The sequence below is a fragment of the Strongylocentrotus purpuratus genome, unplaced genomic scaffold, assembly GCF_000002235.5.
Source record: "Strongylocentrotus purpuratus isolate Spur 01 unplaced genomic scaffold, Spur_5.0 spur5_scaffold_2, whole genome shotgun sequence".
NCBI lineage: Eukaryota > Metazoa > Echinodermata > Echinoidea > Camarodonta > Strongylocentrotidae > Strongylocentrotus > Strongylocentrotus purpuratus.
This window is the reverse complement of record NW_022145605.1, coordinates 37,301,489-37,319,660: the sequence shown is the minus strand read 5'-3', so window position 1 is coordinate 37,319,660 and position 18,172 is coordinate 37,301,489. Positions and strand designations below refer to the sequence as shown.

General features: G+C 37.0%; 2 protein-coding genes across 2 annotated transcripts in view; both read right to left on the bottom strand.

The window, feature by feature from the left end:
- Nucleotides 1-17,306, bottom strand: part of LOC575229 (IgGFc-binding protein-like) — a 27,974-nt gene extending 10,668 nt beyond the window's left edge. The window contains exons 1-20 of the mRNA XM_030992344.1: nucleotides 17,115-17,306; nucleotides 16,217-16,419; nucleotides 15,114-15,288; nucleotides 13,622-13,944; nucleotides 13,058-13,213; nucleotides 11,966-12,116; nucleotides 11,087-11,269; nucleotides 9,313-9,515; nucleotides 8,511-8,685; nucleotides 7,140-7,462; nucleotides 6,587-6,742; nucleotides 5,795-5,945; nucleotides 5,153-5,335; nucleotides 4,534-4,736; nucleotides 3,660-3,834; nucleotides 2,898-3,214; nucleotides 2,500-2,649; nucleotides 1,919-2,069; nucleotides 1,312-1,488; nucleotides 204-406 (exon numbers count right to left, since the gene is read on the bottom strand). Of these exons, the coding sequence (XP_030848204.1) occupies nucleotides 204-406; nucleotides 1,312-1,488; nucleotides 1,919-2,069; nucleotides 2,500-2,649; nucleotides 2,898-3,214; nucleotides 3,660-3,834; nucleotides 4,534-4,736; nucleotides 5,153-5,335; nucleotides 5,795-5,945; nucleotides 6,587-6,742; nucleotides 7,140-7,462; nucleotides 8,511-8,685; nucleotides 9,313-9,515; nucleotides 11,087-11,269; nucleotides 11,966-12,116; nucleotides 13,058-13,213; nucleotides 13,622-13,944; nucleotides 15,114-15,282 (3,549 nt within the window). The 5' untranslated portion in view covers nucleotides 15,283-15,288; nucleotides 16,217-16,419; nucleotides 17,115-17,306. The remainder of the gene's footprint in view (nucleotides 1-203; nucleotides 407-1,311; nucleotides 1,489-1,918; nucleotides 2,070-2,499; nucleotides 2,650-2,897; nucleotides 3,215-3,659; nucleotides 3,835-4,533; nucleotides 4,737-5,152; nucleotides 5,336-5,794; nucleotides 5,946-6,586; nucleotides 6,743-7,139; nucleotides 7,463-8,510; nucleotides 8,686-9,312; nucleotides 9,516-11,086; nucleotides 11,270-11,965; nucleotides 12,117-13,057; nucleotides 13,214-13,621; nucleotides 13,945-15,113; nucleotides 15,289-16,216; nucleotides 16,420-17,114) is intronic.
- Nucleotides 16,136-18,172, bottom strand: part of LOC115926501 (alpha-tectorin-like) — a 20,775-nt gene continuing 18,738 nt past the window's right edge. Inside the window, exons 18-20 of the mRNA XM_030991263.1 lie at nucleotides 17,789-17,939; nucleotides 17,115-17,297; nucleotides 16,136-16,419 (exon numbers count right to left, since the gene is read on the bottom strand). Of these exons, the coding sequence (XP_030847123.1) occupies nucleotides 16,136-16,419; nucleotides 17,115-17,297; nucleotides 17,789-17,939 (618 nt within the window). The remainder of the gene's footprint in view (nucleotides 16,420-17,114; nucleotides 17,298-17,788; nucleotides 17,940-18,172) is intronic.

Below are 18,172 nucleotides of genomic sequence, written 5' to 3'. Positions count from 1 at the left end.
TCAAAAAGTGCAACAAAGGAAAAATGCTGGAAGTTAGAATATATGAACAACTTTACAGATGCATTACCATAGCTGCTCTTGGCAAATTTGAACAGCTGAATTGGCAAATGAAGATGTCTTGATCCTCTTGCAGATTAAGCAGTGATGGAAGCATGGAAAATTTACATACTGGTAGGTACTTCAGCGCTCGATTTCAAACTTACCGGAATATAAACACCACTATCCAGAGTGCAACCACACTGTGATGGATCCACACAGTGCCCACCATCCAGTACAAGACCATCTGCACATCTACATGTTTCCTGGCAAGTGGTATTGCAGGACAATGTGCTCGTAGCAGAGGAACAGGTTGCTGGACAGCCACTGAAGCAGGGGTCGTACACAGTGTTGGAAGGACAGTCCAATGCTGTATGAAATTATAGACATTTAAATTGCATAGGTAACGAATTCAATGCTTATATGAATGTTCACCATAAGAATATACATTTTGTTTCTGTTGTTACTGCCTTAATGACTGTCACTGTTTTCTACTTCCTATATCATAGTGGTTGACAGGGTAGATGTGGCGTTTAAAATTCATACTGGACCCTGAAAGTGGGGCTGTGAATAGCAATGCAATCGCCAATAATCTAGCTACACTATAGGCAATGTGATACACAAAAATGATCAGGAAACCTGCAGCTGCAGAATAGCGTAGGTTATTCTACCTTTAAATACCAAGAGGTGAAAATAAAAATATAAAGGGACTTGTTTTCAGTTATTGCCTACCAAATTCTTTTATTCCCATAGGCTTCAATAAGGGAGCCACCCATTAATAAATAACAATTTGATTAACAAAATATATTTGATTTAACACATTGACTACTGAGTGTTTTTATTCCCATAGGTCTTTGTCCAGGAGCCACCCACTTCCTGGGTTAAAGGTATAGACCAGTTCTGGTCATGCGATTGCATTGTTAAAGAAACGGTGTGGAATCGATCAGAAAAGGTTGATCATCTAGCATATAAGTATTGGTGTGTACTGCAAGGTTCTGGAATCATCAAAATGATAAGAGATTTGGCCCACTCTTGGTAAAGTTACAAGCACTGTACACAGAAAGATGTATATTGGACTACGCGATATCTATCCAGTCCGGATAGATGATTTGCCAAATATATCAATTAGTAGGCAGTTTCCCGGCAAAATATGTATCATCACGTAATAGTAAAAACATATTCTTTCACATGATTGGTAATAAGAGCTTCCATTTCATTTTTTGAGAGGGGGGCGTTTCCAAAACTGGTCTATACCATTAAAATAATTTTACTTACGGCATTCCGGTACATGCACTCTCCAGGTTCCAGGGTTCCCTCCCTTGCTTTTGCAGGCCTGGGCGTACTGTTCTAGACTCGCACACAGGGCATCATCATCCATCTCACATACATCATACAGACATGAATCATAGTGGTCATCAGGGTCAACATAACTGTGGCAGGATGCAAAGGGTCCTGAAACACAACAGCAATGATCGTCACTATGCCATCAACATCAACTTCTAACTAACACGGATCAGTTATCTTTCATGCGATGTACACGTACGTGTAAAATACCAAGATAGACTACTATCTACCCCCCAACAAAAAAGCCTTTAAATATTGATTGACTCAAAGACATGAAAAACATAATTCAGCTGTTACTGCAAATGGGTACATCAACTAGAAAGACAAGCTTTGGATCTTGGTATCAATGTTTATTGCCACAGTGTTCAAGAAAGCCAATATTTACCCTGTTGAATCGCGAGCCTAAGAATATATCTGCAACACCCAAATCATGTTTCCGTCAGTTAAAAGTTCATATTTCATTTTGAAATATTAAAGATTACAAGCTAGCGTATGAATAATTTTTCTTTAAAGTCATTTTATAACATTACACTCATACCAAGAGGATCCTTAAGGTAGTAGCAAAGATCAACAGCATCCTCCAGGCTGGTCACTCCATTGTCACAAGGATCAGTTGGACCTGGATCCACATCATCACATTGGTCGGGATTCACAACCCAGCTGTTTCCAAACTCAGTTACTGATCTTGCCTGAAAAAAGAGGGAAATTATTTTCCATCATCAACGATGCCATAGAAGCATTTATTTGAATATTTAAGTGTTCCTCTGCTCCATAATACCCTTTATCAGTCTCGATCGTCTAAAACAGGAACTTGAAAAAGGGAAGTTCATATGCTGAAATGGATTATAATGAGGATGGACAAACTACTTGTATATGTGACTGTAGGAGGAACTGACAGAGGCTAACTTTCTGACCCCACCTACCAGAACACCTGAACATCCAAATAGATTCAACCCTGCAGCTAGATCCCTTCTCCTGTACAGAATGGGTGTTGTGGAGTGATTGAAGAATAAGAAGATGAAAAATACCCATCGTACCATTTTTGTCAAGTTCACTTTGCCATCATCAATTCTGAACATTGGATTGAAATAGATGTGTGGTCCTTTAGGCGAAGCTTACCATTTCTCCTGAAGGCAGCATGAGGTCATTGGTCCGGTCTCCATCAAAGGATCCACACAGGCCACAAGTTCTTCCTGCATTGTAGCCGAGGTACACATTAGCACTGTCCTGTCCATCATAGCTAACCCATAAGAAATCTGTTACCAGATTCTACAAAGAGAAACAAACCCAAACGTTCTTTGACCTGTAAACATAATAACTTGTCTTTAGATTAAAAAACAAGAACTTAATGTTGTTAGTTTCATTGCTAATAAACATGCATTTAATCAGTATAAACGTATGTATCTACATGCAATTCCTGATACATAAATGAAACATATACTATATAGTGTATTTACGTATATATAAATTATGAGGGTCTCTACACAACTGATCATATCTGTATCATATGTACATACCATTGAGGTTACATCCCTGTAGATCCACACTTCACTATCCATGTAGGGCAGGTTCTCAGATACATCAATGCCATTAACTCTGACATGGAAGCCCTTGATAAGGGAGTATATGTTGCCTTTCAATTCCAGAATAACCTCTCTAAGGTAGGAAACCCTATCTGATGGGCGCAGCCGTTCATTGTTGGACCACAGGTGATATTCACTGGAATTCTGGCAATCTCTGACCAGTGTGTAGTCACAATCACCCTGGAAGTTATATTTCTTATCGTCAAAGGTCACATAATGAGGGTCACCCCAGATCTGGCAGAAACCGGGAGCTGGTATTGAGAAAAAACAAATATGAGTTTTGAGCATGCATTTACTTCAAAGGAAAATACAACCGTTTTGCAGCCTCAAGTTTGGGATCCTTCCTTGTGTGTGCATCAGGGGAGATGGTGCAATGCATAATTCATATCCTTTGTTCTCCCCACATACATAGTATTCACAATGAGCCAATAATTCTGCCATTGCTTTATTCATATCTTCTTCACCAGGACACTGCATATTCACAATTGAGATTAATACATGTCTGCATTAGGAGGTCTTTTCCTTGAAAGATATTCCTAACATATTTTTAATATTTTCAACATCTGTTATTCCCTGTTCAATCCTTACGCAATATCAAGTCACTTTGTAATTTATTTTTGTGAAACTATTTCGTTTGAAGGATGCTTATCTTCAGTTCAAGTTCTGGTTCAAATTCGAGTTCACAATCATGCTTACCCCTAACACATCTCTCTCCGAGTGGGAGGAATCCATCAAGGCAGTAACAATCTTGCACACCGTTCCTGAGATCACATTCTTCATTCTCCCCACATCCGTAGGCTTCACACTGAGCCTCTCCATTAAAGCAGGTGCATCGCTGGCTGCAGTCAGGACTTGTCCAAGTATCTGTAGGCTTGAATAGGAGAGAGAACAACAGATCAAGTGTGAAATGACTGAATACATATAATTATGTTAACCCTTAAGGTGACAACAAGTTTACAAATATATATCACAATAATGATTTTTTTATGATGATATGATGATACCTAATTATACAATAAATGAACCCGATCTAAATTTCCAGAAGAACTTTTATTTTTTACTTACAACAAATGTAAGATCACCTGATACAATATCAGAAAAAAAATTCAGATTGAACTGCCTTTTGGCATTGAAAGGGTTTTAAAAAAAATAGATGCTAAAGATGAATTTTCATGACAAATGTCATGAGTAATTGACCACAGCTTGGTATAACTAACATACATTTATTTAAGTACAACTGAACTTGAATCGAAATGGCAAATTGAAAAGTGGCCTTCTTTAGATGAGGAGCAAAGTAGGATAAATAGACATTTAAGAAAGATTGGCTTGTATTGCTTATTTTCATTTATTTTCCAGTTTATATTTATATGCTTGTTCATATTATTTGTGATTTTATTAAAATGGAGGAAATAAAATGCACTGATAAGTTAAAACCATATTGCATATAATCGGTACTGCAGAGTTTATTAAGCTTAACATACTGCATATAGTGAAGTCTCAGGAGAGACACAGACTAAATAGAATATGAGAAAATTCCCTGCATAAATAGCATGAGTTAAATCTGACGTACTGAGATGTAGACTCCATCAGCAACCAAGCATCCACATTCCGATGGTTCCACACATTGTCCTCGATCATCCAGCTTTCCATCACGACAGGTACAAGTCTCTTGGCATGGCAGACTACAGCTGATAGCAGCCTCAGGCTCCGCACAGCTTGGGTGACAGGCACTCCCACACAGCTCGTAGAGTCTATCACTTGGGCACTCAAAAGCTTTAAAACAACAGAGGTGTATAAGAGCATTTTTCAATGTTTGGGTCTTCTTTGATTACAATGGAAAATTTGTCCAGACTGAATTCCTATGTAGTAACAAGTGTACATGTAGCATACTGTCCCTATATAATACATGTGGTACATATTTCTTTATACTTTCAAAGTGCTTTGGAAATCATCATCCCCACCTATAAGTTGAGATTCACTGATAAGGGAACTACTTGTTACAATGGATTCCAGCAATTCAAACTTCAAAACTAATATGAACTTTGTATAAACTTACTAATTGACATAACAGTTGCACCTATTTCTTACGATGACATTCAATTCAGACCGTTAAAGTTTGATATAATAATCATAAAGGATCCACAAACCGTAAACATTACTAAATCTTAATCCATGAACACAAGACTCACCACACTGAGGCCTTGCAGCTCTCCAGAGTCCTACGAGACCATTAGCTTCCCTGCACTGTTGGGCATACTCCTGGAGTGCAGGACAGATGATGTCACTGCCAGGATCAGTGTGGCACAGGTCATAGATGCAGGCCTCGTAGTAATCCTTGGGATCAACATAGTCAAAGCAGTTCCCAAGAGGACCTGCAAAAGAAATTGGAAGATCAACTATACTGTAAACCTCTGTGTATAAGACGCACCTTTTTTTCCACCGGAAAAATTTGAAAGTCGGGGGTTAAGTCACAGTAGGATAATGAACAAGACTTGTCAAGTTCATTGTGACTTGACCAAGTGCAGTGCATATCACTAATACACAAGCTAAAACATGAAGTATTTGTTTTATAAGATGGGTCTACAATAAGAGTATATAAAGTTGAGAAATTGACGGTTGTTATCACCAAAAAGCACTCCCTGTGCATATGGTAAAAATTAATGCACGCACAAATGATCTATATTGACGCTTCTCATAATTGGCTACTTTCTTGAACCCATTTAATAAATTATCCTATTGACTACAAACTTCTCTAATTTCCCTACACTTCATCCAGTACGTGACCAACATGGTTCAAGTAGAAAATGGGTTAACATTATATTTTAACTCACCATCCGGATCAATGAAAATGTAGCAAATATCTCTGATTTCTTGGTCGAGCTCCTCATCATCCTCACATTGATCAATAGGATCGGTGATTGTGGTGTCACATTCACCCGCATTCTGCACCCAGCTGTTCCCAAACACATTCACATACTCGGTCTACAAACAAAATATAACGGTAAATCAACCATCGATCATCTAAAATACATGAATATGGTGCCGCCGAATTTACAAACATACATCAAGGTGAGATTTCATGACATATAAATTTTCATTTGGGTTCCCTTTTGCATGCTCAAAATGGACAAACTATACATCATAAAATCTAAGTTATACCATTCATAAAAAGACAAACTGCCAATAGTTCAAACATAATAGATTCACCCTCAGAATTATTGGTGAATTGGCATATGCTCAAGCAACAATTGCTCAAAACTTTATTCCTCAAAGTTTTAAGTTAGCGTAAGGATTGAAATTGGGTTTTAGAATAGGTATAGGGTTAGGTAAGATACATAAATAGTGTTTGGTTCAGAGTTGAAAGTGAGTATTTGGGGAGTGTAGGATATTGATCATAGAACAATTGTCACCAGAGCATGTGTCGCAAAACTGAATCAACTAATACATTCCTTGCATACATTGACCTGCCATTTCCCATTTCTAATAACATCTTACATTTTTACATGGTACATTTTAGTAGGAATTGATTGATATAGTTCACAACATTCTTCCTATTCCAAGAAACAAGTCCAATTTCCAAAAAAATGAGTCCCATTCTATTAAAGAATTCTACAATCACTCACTTTAGTGCCGTCAGGAAGTCTGAAATCATTGTCTCTATCGTCATCAAAGGTTCCACACAGACCACACGTGGCATTCCAGTACTCAAAAGGCACCTGTATGTGGGCAGTGTCTTCGCCATCATAGCGAATGCTTACCCCAAAGTAGGTCTGAATCGTCTGTAAGAGAAAACAGAATTGATATCAAGAGCCTCTTGAAGAGGGACCAAAGCAGGACATCTTAAAGAAATTTAGTCACGAAAATGTACCAATTTCTTAAAAGTACCTGTACCTATCCTCATCCCCTTCCAAAGAATCGTTATCATGTGCACAACATATCTGACACCTGGTTAAACGTTTATGTTTGTTAGGCAAGAGTTTTTTTGTTACAGATAATCATAACTTTTTGGGGAGATGTTTTCCATATGGTAAAAATAACCTTGCCAATCCTACAAAATAATTCATTTTTAATGAATCAATATCATAGATTTCTATTGACAGATCTATTAACAGACCAAATTTTCATCCTTATTTATCTTTAATAAAGGTAATTGAATATACTTAAGATTTTACTCACAGTATATTTGACACCCGACCTAATAAGCACACCATTGGAGTCTATCACGGGCGAGTTCCTGCGCTCCCCATTCCGATAGATGATGTTGCCCCTGGATACCGAGTAGACAGTTCCATTGACCTCCAGGCTAATATGCCTCATGAGGGACACCGTGCTGGAGGGGACATCCTTGACATTGTCCCCCCAGATGTGAAAATCGACCATTCCAGGCTGGTTGGAGCACGGCCTGACTAGGGTATACTCACAGTCACCCTGGAAGTCGTACTTGACATTGTCAAAGGTGATGTAATGGGGATCTCCCCAAATTGTGCACGTGCCAGGCTCTGTTGGTGATGAATAAGAGGCAAAATTTTGACTAAAATATATATGTAAATTAATTCTTAGACATTTGAATTATTGAAAACCAAAGTATCCTCAGTACAGTAATGCAAGTTTTTTGTTTTAATGAACAGTATGACAAGAAATGATAAGGCTAGTACTTGCAAAAGAAGTTGACAACAAAATATTTCATGAGACAATTTTCTATTAAAATTCTCACACACATACGGTAATACAAATTTTGATTGCATGCAAAGCAAAACATACAAGCACAGATCTACTTGTGTACAATAATATGAACTATCTGTGACTGGAATGTGAAACTTGCCACTGAATTGCAAAGGAAATCTCAAGTTCAATTATGGTGTAAGATTTTGGAAAGATTAAACCTTTATTCACATCTTATAAATGCTGGAGAGACAAGAAAGACAAAAGTAGCATCAACAACACAGAATGCCTCTTATACTGAATGACTGTCAAGCAGAAGAGTGTTAACTGTAGGCAAACTGCTGTTAATTGAAGGTGATACAAAGGTTTGGTACGGGGTCATGAATTTGGTTCAAATGAACACATTGGAGGCATATATGATCCTACAATATTCAGTGATCGTTATCGCAGTTAAAATAGAGTCTAAAGCTATGCGCTGAAATTGTAAATAATAAACTCTTTATGTTGAATAGCTCCCTCTCAAGGTCAAGATATTAATTAAGCTATAAAACAATGTTTCTTGACTACAATCAACCAATTAGCTATTCCCGTTTGGAAATTATATATCACAACTACATATTCTGAGATTTTCATGGTCGCAGCTACCATTGTATGGCCGTAGGCGCTATTTGAAATTCATCAAAATTTACCGGGAGCGCCTGTGAATTTCATATTCAATTTTTCTCAAAAGCAGAAGTGTTTTAGGGGCTAAACTTTTTAGTGTTTATAATACATCCACAGGGGCATCAAAATATATCAAAATTGTAAAGAATCACTATCCAGCCAATTTTCAAATTTCCCCAAACTTGTATTACCTTTAATGTAAAATATGATTTTATCACTGACCTCTGACACACTGTTCGCCATCATAAGTAAACTTGTCAAGGCAGTAGCAATCCCTGACATTGCCTTTGAGTCGACACTCCTGATATTCCCTGCATCCATAAGCTACACACTCGGCCACACCCCCTGTGCAGCGACACGATTGAGAGCAGTCATCGTTGATCCACATCATCCCAGCCTGCAAAGATCAAAGACCATGGATGAGTTGATTTATTCTAATAATAAAGTATTCTTATAAGATTGTTTTAAAATGTTGGAACAACCATTCTTTGGATTAATTGAAGATTGAGGCTACAAATACATTATATATTTTACCTTATATGAATTAATTGTTTATGTCACACACAAAAATGAATGAATTCATTACAAGGTTTATTAAAAATATGAATTAAATTTGTTGATAAAATAAGACATACCAAGAGAACCCTCGAAGTTTTCAAAGATAGTTGAAGAAAAAACTCTGTTGTGATGACAATTTGACCCCAGTGAAATCAGAAAAATAAAAAAAACTTATCAACGATTCCTGAAGAAAATTTGATACAGGATAGAAAAGTGAAGATATATATAACGTAATCACTGATCACAAATAACGTTAAACTGCTATCATAGCAAACTGGATCCCAAGGTGGAATTCTTCTCTATAATTATACTCTCATCATTCCTCCCTGTAATACATCTAGGATACGATCATACAGTTTTTTTCTTGTTTTTTGTTCAAATCACAAATTTCATCACATCATGAAAGAGAGATATTATCCAACCATGCTCGTATTTGGATAGAAGATAGAAGGCTCCATGTACTCACCGATATGTAGCTCCCATCTGGGAGAGTGCATCCACAGTTCTCTGGTTCCACACATTGCCCACCATCATCCAGCTGTCCCTCAGGGCAGCTGCAGGTCTCATGGCAGGGCAGGGTGCAGTTCAGTTCAGCCTCAGGCTCGGCACAGCTCGGCTGGCAGGCGCTCCCACATGGTTGGTAGGTCTTGTCGCTGGGACACTCAAAAGCTGCAGTGGATGAATTCAAGGATGCAATTAATTATTAAAGCTTGATTATAAAAGAACTTTCTCTACTTTCATGTTGACCTGGGACCAGTTTCACAAAGCCTTTTTGACCAATGACCAATGGAAAAAATCAGTGTCAAATCTGTTGATAACCAATCAGAAGCAAAGATTTCAGTAGCTTATAACAAAAACTGTAATTTGTCATTGATGACAAGTTTTGTGAAACGCCCCCCAGGATTGAAATTGAATGTTAGGAAGCTATTCTTGTGTAGATAAAACATCAGAGAAGGGTCATAAGATAGATGACAACATGGGTTCAATTCGATAGTCATACAGGTATCTTAATACATCAGAGACTGCCAAACCTTACTAATGAAGATGCCAAAGATTGAAATGCATGAACTAGAGTAATGAATGAAACGTCCATCCCCCTCCACAGTGGAAAAAAAGGAAAAAAGACATGAAATGATTTTGTTCTAATCTCTGTCATTGATTTAGCTCTTTCCATTACAAACAAAACAAATCAAATAATAGTATGCGTACAAAAATTCAATAAATATACAGCAACCTCATATCAAAATAGGGTTCTAAGAGATGTATAGATAGGGAAATAATAAACAAAATTAAGCTGGAGGCAAGAACTAAAACAAAATGAATATTTCAAATTATGAGAAACGAAGTCGAAAGCATTCAAAGTAAATATTATTTTTGTTTTCGAGAATAAAACAATGTATACATGAAATGATGATGATTATGAAAACACTGTTCATCTCAAAATTCATTTCCCAAATAGTCCTATATTTGATTTGCACATTTAAAAAAAATGGGCATTTAGTGTAGATCATGGCATAATGTTGGTCAGAATAAAATGTGTCGAAAACCCATGTAAAACAAAGGCTTAGGCCTATTATTTATGGCTCAGTTGATAATCGGCCGAGCTTTAGCAGACGACAATCATTGACAATGGTGAAATGAAAGGAGGTATCGACCGATCTGCGCGTGCGGAGGTGCTTACGCAATTTGTATTGTGAGTGTATTGAAAAGGAAAGACGTGAAGCTTCAGCAAAATAAGACGGCAATTCCCCTCAAAAATAACAGACCTTATTTTTTTGTATTGACAAACAAAACTTATATTTTTAGAAAGGAAAAAGTCTGATCTTTCATTTTTAAATTTACTAAAAATCACGAAAATGACTGACTGAGGCGCAATGAGCAATGAAAGTAGAGAGCACCGCCAAATTTTCCATAACAGGTGATGTAACCGAAATCGCTCCGTCACAGGGGAAACAATCGCCGTTCGCGGGCTCGCACTCAAAGGGTTAAAGAGGGGTTACTGACTTTCACACCATGATGACACTCCCTCAACTTATTTTTTTTTCATTTAGACCAACCTCTTTCTGCTTTCTTTCTTAACCATATCTTTCCATGAAATATTCGGTCTTCCTTTCCCCCTTATGCCATCAACTTCCAGATCCCATGCTCTTTTCAAAGAAAAGTGACAACAATTGTTCCTTGCTGGTTTCTGTTCCCAATTAAATGATATAAAAACTGAGGTATGACACAATTAGACTTACGACACTGTAGGACCCCTTCTCTCCAATTTCCGATGATGCCGTTAGCTTCCCTGCACTGTTGGACGTACTCCTGCAAGGCTCCGCAAATTATGTCATTACCAGGATCAGTGTAGCAGAGGTCATAGATACAAGCATCATAGTAGGCATCCTCATTCACAAATTCAAGACAGTCACCAAGAGGTCCTGAAGAAAACAGAGTGTTTATGCAACATTGATTATCGTGAATATTTTGATGGTGCATGTACATGTATGTATGTAGTGACAAATACAGGGTGGACAAAAATCGAATGAGTTGGATTGAATCAAATCAACAGTTCAGGATTTAGCTAGAAATCAAATGTAAGGAGTTTAGCTGAAATTTAATTGGATTGAATCTACATTCAAGGATAGATCTAAAAGGATTAGTCATAATAGAACTAAAGCTTAGCTCCCTCATTCCGCTGGAGAAACTTCTTCCAGCTTATATCCAAACTTTAAAGAAGCTATTCTTTCATGATTTTTAGGAGCCTACTTCATTTTGCATCACTAACCTGTTGAGATCTTCAATACAAAAAATGAAAAGTGGGATAATGTAATATAATTTTATAATTTTGAATAAATGTGTCTTAAGACAAGATTTGAATTGGTTGACAGTCTGACAGTTTTTGACATGTAAAGATGATTTGTTACAAAGCTCAGCAGAAGCTTTGCTAAAAGAGCGATGACCATAAGAAAAAGAGTTGACACCGAAGTAGACACAAGGTTTAATTACACATATATGAATGAAGATCCTTTCCAAAAATAATTCACAAGAGAATCATTGAACATCACAACATTTGATTGAAAAACTGTTAATGGCTACTATGTCAACACAACCACACACAATCTTTAATACTGTACCTTCAGGATTGATAAAGACGTAGCAGATATCTTCCACCAACGTTTTGATAGCAGAGTCTTCCTCACATCTGTCAACTGGTCTTTCTATACCGGTTTCGCACTCGTATGCATCAAGGACCCAGTTATTGCCAAACACATTTTCATATGGTGTCTGCATGAGCAAAAAAAGAGCACATTCACATAAACAAAGCACAGTCAAATATGTATTTCAAAGAGGAAACATGAATTGGGGATTTCAAAGTTCGTCAAAATATTTGGTTTAGGCCTACATCAGAACATGACAATTCAGATAAATTCACTATTAAATGTAATCATTTATAATCCATTCTGAAGACCAATATCACATCATAATGCAAAGTGAAAGACAGCACACTAGTAGTAAAAGTCTTTCCTCAGGAATTTTGAAATGATTAAAGGTAAAGACCAGTACTGGAAACGCCCCAATTTCAAAAAATGAAATGGAAGCTCTCTTTACCAATCATGTGAAAGAATATGTTTTGACTAATACATGATGATAAAAAATTTGCCAGGAAACCGCCTACTAATTCATATATTTGGTAAATTTGTTTCTCTCATGGCCTGTGAGAGATATAGGGTAGTCCCATATACATCTTTCTGTGTATAGTGCTTGTAACTTTACGAATAATGGGCCAAATTTCTTATCATTTTGATGATTCCAGAACCTTGCAGATGCTAGATGCTAGATGATCAACCTTTTCTGATCGATTCCACAACGTTTCTTTCACAATGCAATCGCATGACCATAACTGGTCTTTACCTTTAACCGCATTTCTTATCATAAACAGAATGATCCCCAACAGCATTAGGATTTTGGGGAGAAAGCCTGCAGCTCTTGGTATAGCACATTACTAAAAGTTCATTAGAAGCTATATGACAGTCAATAATGAGTAACTTATGGTATTGCTTGTCACAAAATGATCATAAGAAATTAAGCTAGACTGATTGGTGAAAAATTAACCTCAAATATTATTGATTATAGGGCCAAAAGTTATCTTAAAGAGTTTTCCTTGCTAGGGAATAAATAATTTAATTTCTTATGTCATTTTCATGTATTTACAAAGCTCTACTCACCAGACTGCCATCTTGTAATCTGAACTCATTGGTCTTGTCATCATCAAAGGTTCCACAGAGTCCACAAGTAGCATTCCAGTAGTTGTAGGATACCTCAATATTAGCAGTTTCGGAACCATCATACCGCACATTCAGTCCAAAATTAGTCTCAATGGTCTAGGATACAACAAATTAAGAAAAAAACACCTCATATTATAAATAACTGTCATTTAACTAGTTAACTTTATAATAACATATTGTCTCTTTGTCTCTCCTTAAGTAAATAAGCACAACTTTGCTTAACTATTTTTAATGTTTTATTTTTTTACAAAGATATGATCATTTGATAAGGTGCTTGTACCTGTAGGGAGATATATATTGAATAGTTAGGTCCCTAAGATGGTAGCTCAGCTAGAGAATGAGTAATTACTTTGTCCCAGTGCTTTATATATGAATACAACTATTACCATAATCATGATTGTGTCATACTGAATAGTTCAGAAAGAAGGATAAATTAAACTTACAGTACGCAGTAACCTCACTCTGAAATAATATACTCATTGCATAAAGACAGATGCTTCTTACCGAATAGGAGCTATCCGAACGTATCATGATGCCATTGTTCATCCTGATGGGCGCTATCCTCCTGGCTCCATTCACTAGGATCTCACGGTTCCTCGTGATGGCAATGCTGGTGCCGTTCACCTCAAGCACAATCTTCCGCAAGTAGGAAACCCCCTCGGAGGGCTTGTTCTTCACGTTGTCACCCCAGAGGTGAAAGTCGACGAGGTCCGTACGATCAGTGCATGGTCTTACCAGGGTGTACTCACAGTCTCCTTGGAAGTTGTAGTTAACGTTGTCAAAGGTGACGTAGTGAGGGTCACCCCAAACAGTGCATACTCCAGGAGCTGCATCAAAGAAGAAAAAATATGAAGGTCTCATAATATCTCTGCACTGGTTTGTATTTCTTAATTTCATCACACTTGATGCTTGAAATAAGATTTTGCACTGCTATTTGCCACGATTATCAATTTGGGATTACGTTTCAAAATTAATAACCATGAAAATTTTTGTGCAAAACCGTGACAGTCTGGGTTATTTCAGAATATGATTACAATGTAAGTTTTCTTGCCAAAGCATATTAAGACAGATGTGAACTTACAGAAGAATTAGAGGCACAATTCTGACTCAAATATATGTAAATTAATTCTTAGATATATGAATTATTTAAAACCCAAGTATTCAAAGTACAGTAATGCAAGTTGTTTGTTATTATTGAAGAGTATGAAAAGAAATGATAAATATTAAGGCTCGAACGTGCAAAAGAAGTTGACAACGAAAACTATCATAAAACCATTTTCTAATCAAATTCTCACACACATACAGTAATACAAATTTTGATCGCATGCAAGGCACATACATGTATGTGTACCCCTATATCAGACTGGTGACTAGAATGTGAAAATTGCCACTAAATTGCAAAGGAAAGTCTCAAGTTCAATTATGGTGTAAGATTTGTGGAAAGATTGAACCTTTATTCATATCTTTTAAATGCTGGAGAGACAAGATAGACAAAAGTAGCAGTAACAAAACAGAATGCCCCATATGCTGAACAACTGCCAAGCAGAAGAGTGTTAAAGATAAAGTTGAGTTCTGGTCATGCGCTTGCATTGTGAAAGAAACGTTGTGGAATCCATCAGAATAGGTTGATCATTTGGCATATAATTATTGGTGTCTACTGGAAGATTCTGGAATTTTCAAAATGATAAGAAATAGGCCCAGTCTTGGTAAAGTTACAGGCTTTGTACAAACAAAGATGTATATGGGAATACAAGAAAATGGGGCGAAAAAATCTGTCCCGCTTTTTTTCTGCTGTTACATGCTATATCTAGAATATTAAGGCAATTGAAGAGCCATGCTTTTCAGGGAACGTTTTTAATATGATGTTCTTCTATACTTGCATAATAACAATGATAACGCTCACAAATTTTTTTTCACCTCTTCCCAGAACTCAACCTTCTCTTTAACTGTAGGCAAACTGCCATTAATTAATGTAGAGTATAATCATATCACTGACCTCTGACACACTGTTCACCATCATAAGTAAACTTGTCAATGCAGTAGCAATCCCTGACATTGCCTTTGAGTCGACACTCCTGATAATCCCTGCACCCATAAGGTACACACTCGGCCACACCTCCTGCGCAGCTACACGATTGAGAGCAGTCATCGTTGATCCACATCATCCCAGCCTGCAAAGATCAAAGACCATGGATAATATAATAATAATAATACTCCGCTTTTACATAGTGCTTTAAGATAAAGAGCAGTTTTGGAAATGCCCCTCTCTAAAAAATGAAATGGTCTTTATCTTTAATGCAAATGTCTCTAAGCGCTTTACAGATATACTATTACCCCAGCATTGGATTCCATTCTTGCCCGCACACACTGTGCACACAATCTCCACTCCCTGGGGAGCATTCAAGCCAGGCGTTACTTGATGCTCAAAACCTGTTTGACCAACAATGACGGTCGCATCCTACCGGGTACCCACTTAACACCTGGGTGGAGATTATTCTAATAATAAAGTATTCTTCATGAATTTCTTTAAAAATGTGGTCCATGGAACAATCATTCTTTGAATTAGAATTAGATTGAGGCTTGAAATACATTATATATTACCTTATATAAATGATTTGATTATGTCACAAAATATTGAATAAATTAATTACAAGGTAAAAAAAAAGAATTAAATTTCTTGACAAAATAAGACATACAAAGAGAACTCTCAAAGCTTTCAAAGATAGTTGAAGAAAAACTCTGTTCTGATGACAATTTGACTCCAGTAAAATCAGAAAAATAAAAAAAAATCAGCGAATTCTGAAGAAAATTTGATACAGGATAAAAATGTAGAGATATTCATGTATGTAATGTAATCGCTGATAAAAAAGTAAGCATAAAACTGCTATCAAAGCAGGTGGAATCCTTCTGTATAATTATACTCTCATCATTCCTCCCTTACATCTAGGATACGGTCATAAAGTTTATTTCTGTTTTCTGTTCAAATCCCAGATTTCATCACATCATGAGAGAGAGATATTATCCAACCATGCTCGTATTTGGAAGTAGCGGTACACTTCCCTGCTCGGACTCATTCGGTAGAAGGTTCCGTCCACTCACCGATATGTAGCTCCCATCTGGAAGAGTACATCCACAGTTCTCTGGTTCCACACATCGCCCACCATCATCCAGCTGTCCCTCAGGGCAGCTGCAGGTCTCATGGCAGGGTAGGGTGCAGTTCAGGTCAGCCTCAGGCTCGGCACAGCTCGGCTGGCAGGCGCTCCCACATGACTGGTAGGTCTTGTCGCTGGGACACTCAAAAGCTGCGGTGGATGAATTCAAGAATGGAATTAATTATTAAAGCTTGATTATAAAAGAACTTTCTCTACTTTCATTCATTTTGACCTGGATTAAAATGGAATATTAGGAATCTACTCTAGTGTAGATACAAAATTCAGAGAATGGTAATAAGAAAGATGACAACATGAATTGTACTTAATAATCATGCAGGCATCTTAATATATCTGAGACTGCCAAACCTTTAAATGTAGATGCTAAAGATTGAAATGCATGAACTAGAGTTATGAAGGAGACATCCCACTCCACAGTGGAAACAAAAGAAAAAAAGACATGAAATAGAAAATATGATCAAATAGTGACGATAAATAATTAATTTTGAATCACAGAGAGTATTCTTAAGCTGTTGTACAAACGTTATCTTCATCGTCATTTAATAAAGTCTGCATTTTGCCTCTTACGAGGGGGTTACTAGCTTTCACACCATGTTGACAGTCCGTCAACTTCTTTTTTTCCATGAGCATCTCTTTGTTTAGACCGCCCTCACTGCTTTCTTTCTTAACCATATCTTTCCATGAAATATTTGGTGTTCCTTTCCCCCTTATGCCATCGACTTCTAGATCCCATGCTCTTTTCAAAGAAAATTGACAACAGTTGTGCCTTGCCGGTTCCTGTTCCCAATTAAATGGTGTAAAAATGAGGTATGACGAAATTGACTTACGACACTGTAGGACCCCTTCTCTCCAATTTCCGATGATGCCGTTAGCTTCCCTGCACTGCTGGACGTACTCCTGCAAGGCTCCGCAAATGATGTCATTACCAGGATCAGTATAGCAGAGGTCATAGATGCAAGCATCATAGTAGGCATCCTCATTCACAAAGTCAAGACAGTCACCAAGAGGTCCTGAAGGTCATGCAATGAAGGTCATTAATTATCTCATATATTTTGATAGGTACATGTATGTAGTGACTAAAACAGGGTGGACTAAAATTGAATGGGTTGCATTGAATCAAATCAACACTTCAGGAGTTTAGTTGGAATTTAATTGGATTGAATCTACATTCACAGATAGATCTAAAAAGATAAGTCACAATAGAAATTAAGCTTAGCTCCCTCATTTCACTGGAGAAACTTCTTCCAGCTTACATGTATATTCAAACTAAACAAAATTAAGGAGACTCCCTCATTTTGCATCACTAACCAGTTGAGATCTTCAATAAAAAAAAATATAAAAAGTGGGATAATGTACACATACATGAATGATAAATATGGCATTTTGATCCTTTCAATGATAAATTCACGAGAGAATCATTGAATATGAAATTTATGTTGAATAAGAAAAATGTTAATACCTACAATGTCAACACAACCACACACAATCTTTAATACTGTACCTTCAGAATTGATAAAGACATAGCAGATATCTTCCACCAACATTTTGATAGCAGAGTCTTCCTCACATCTGTCAACTGGTCTTTCTATACCGGTTTCGCACTCGTATGCATCAAGGACCCAGTTATTGCCAAACACATTTTCATATGGTGTCTGCATGAGCAAAAAAAGAGCACATTCACATAAACAAAGCACAGTCAAATATGTATTTCAAAGAGGAAACATGAATTGGGGATTTCAAAGTTCGTCAAAATATTTGGTTTAGGCCTACATCAGAACATGACAATTCAGATAAATTCACTATTAAATGTAATCATTTATAATCCATTCTGAAGACCAATATCACATCATAATGCAAAGTGAAATACAGCACACCCTAGTAGTAA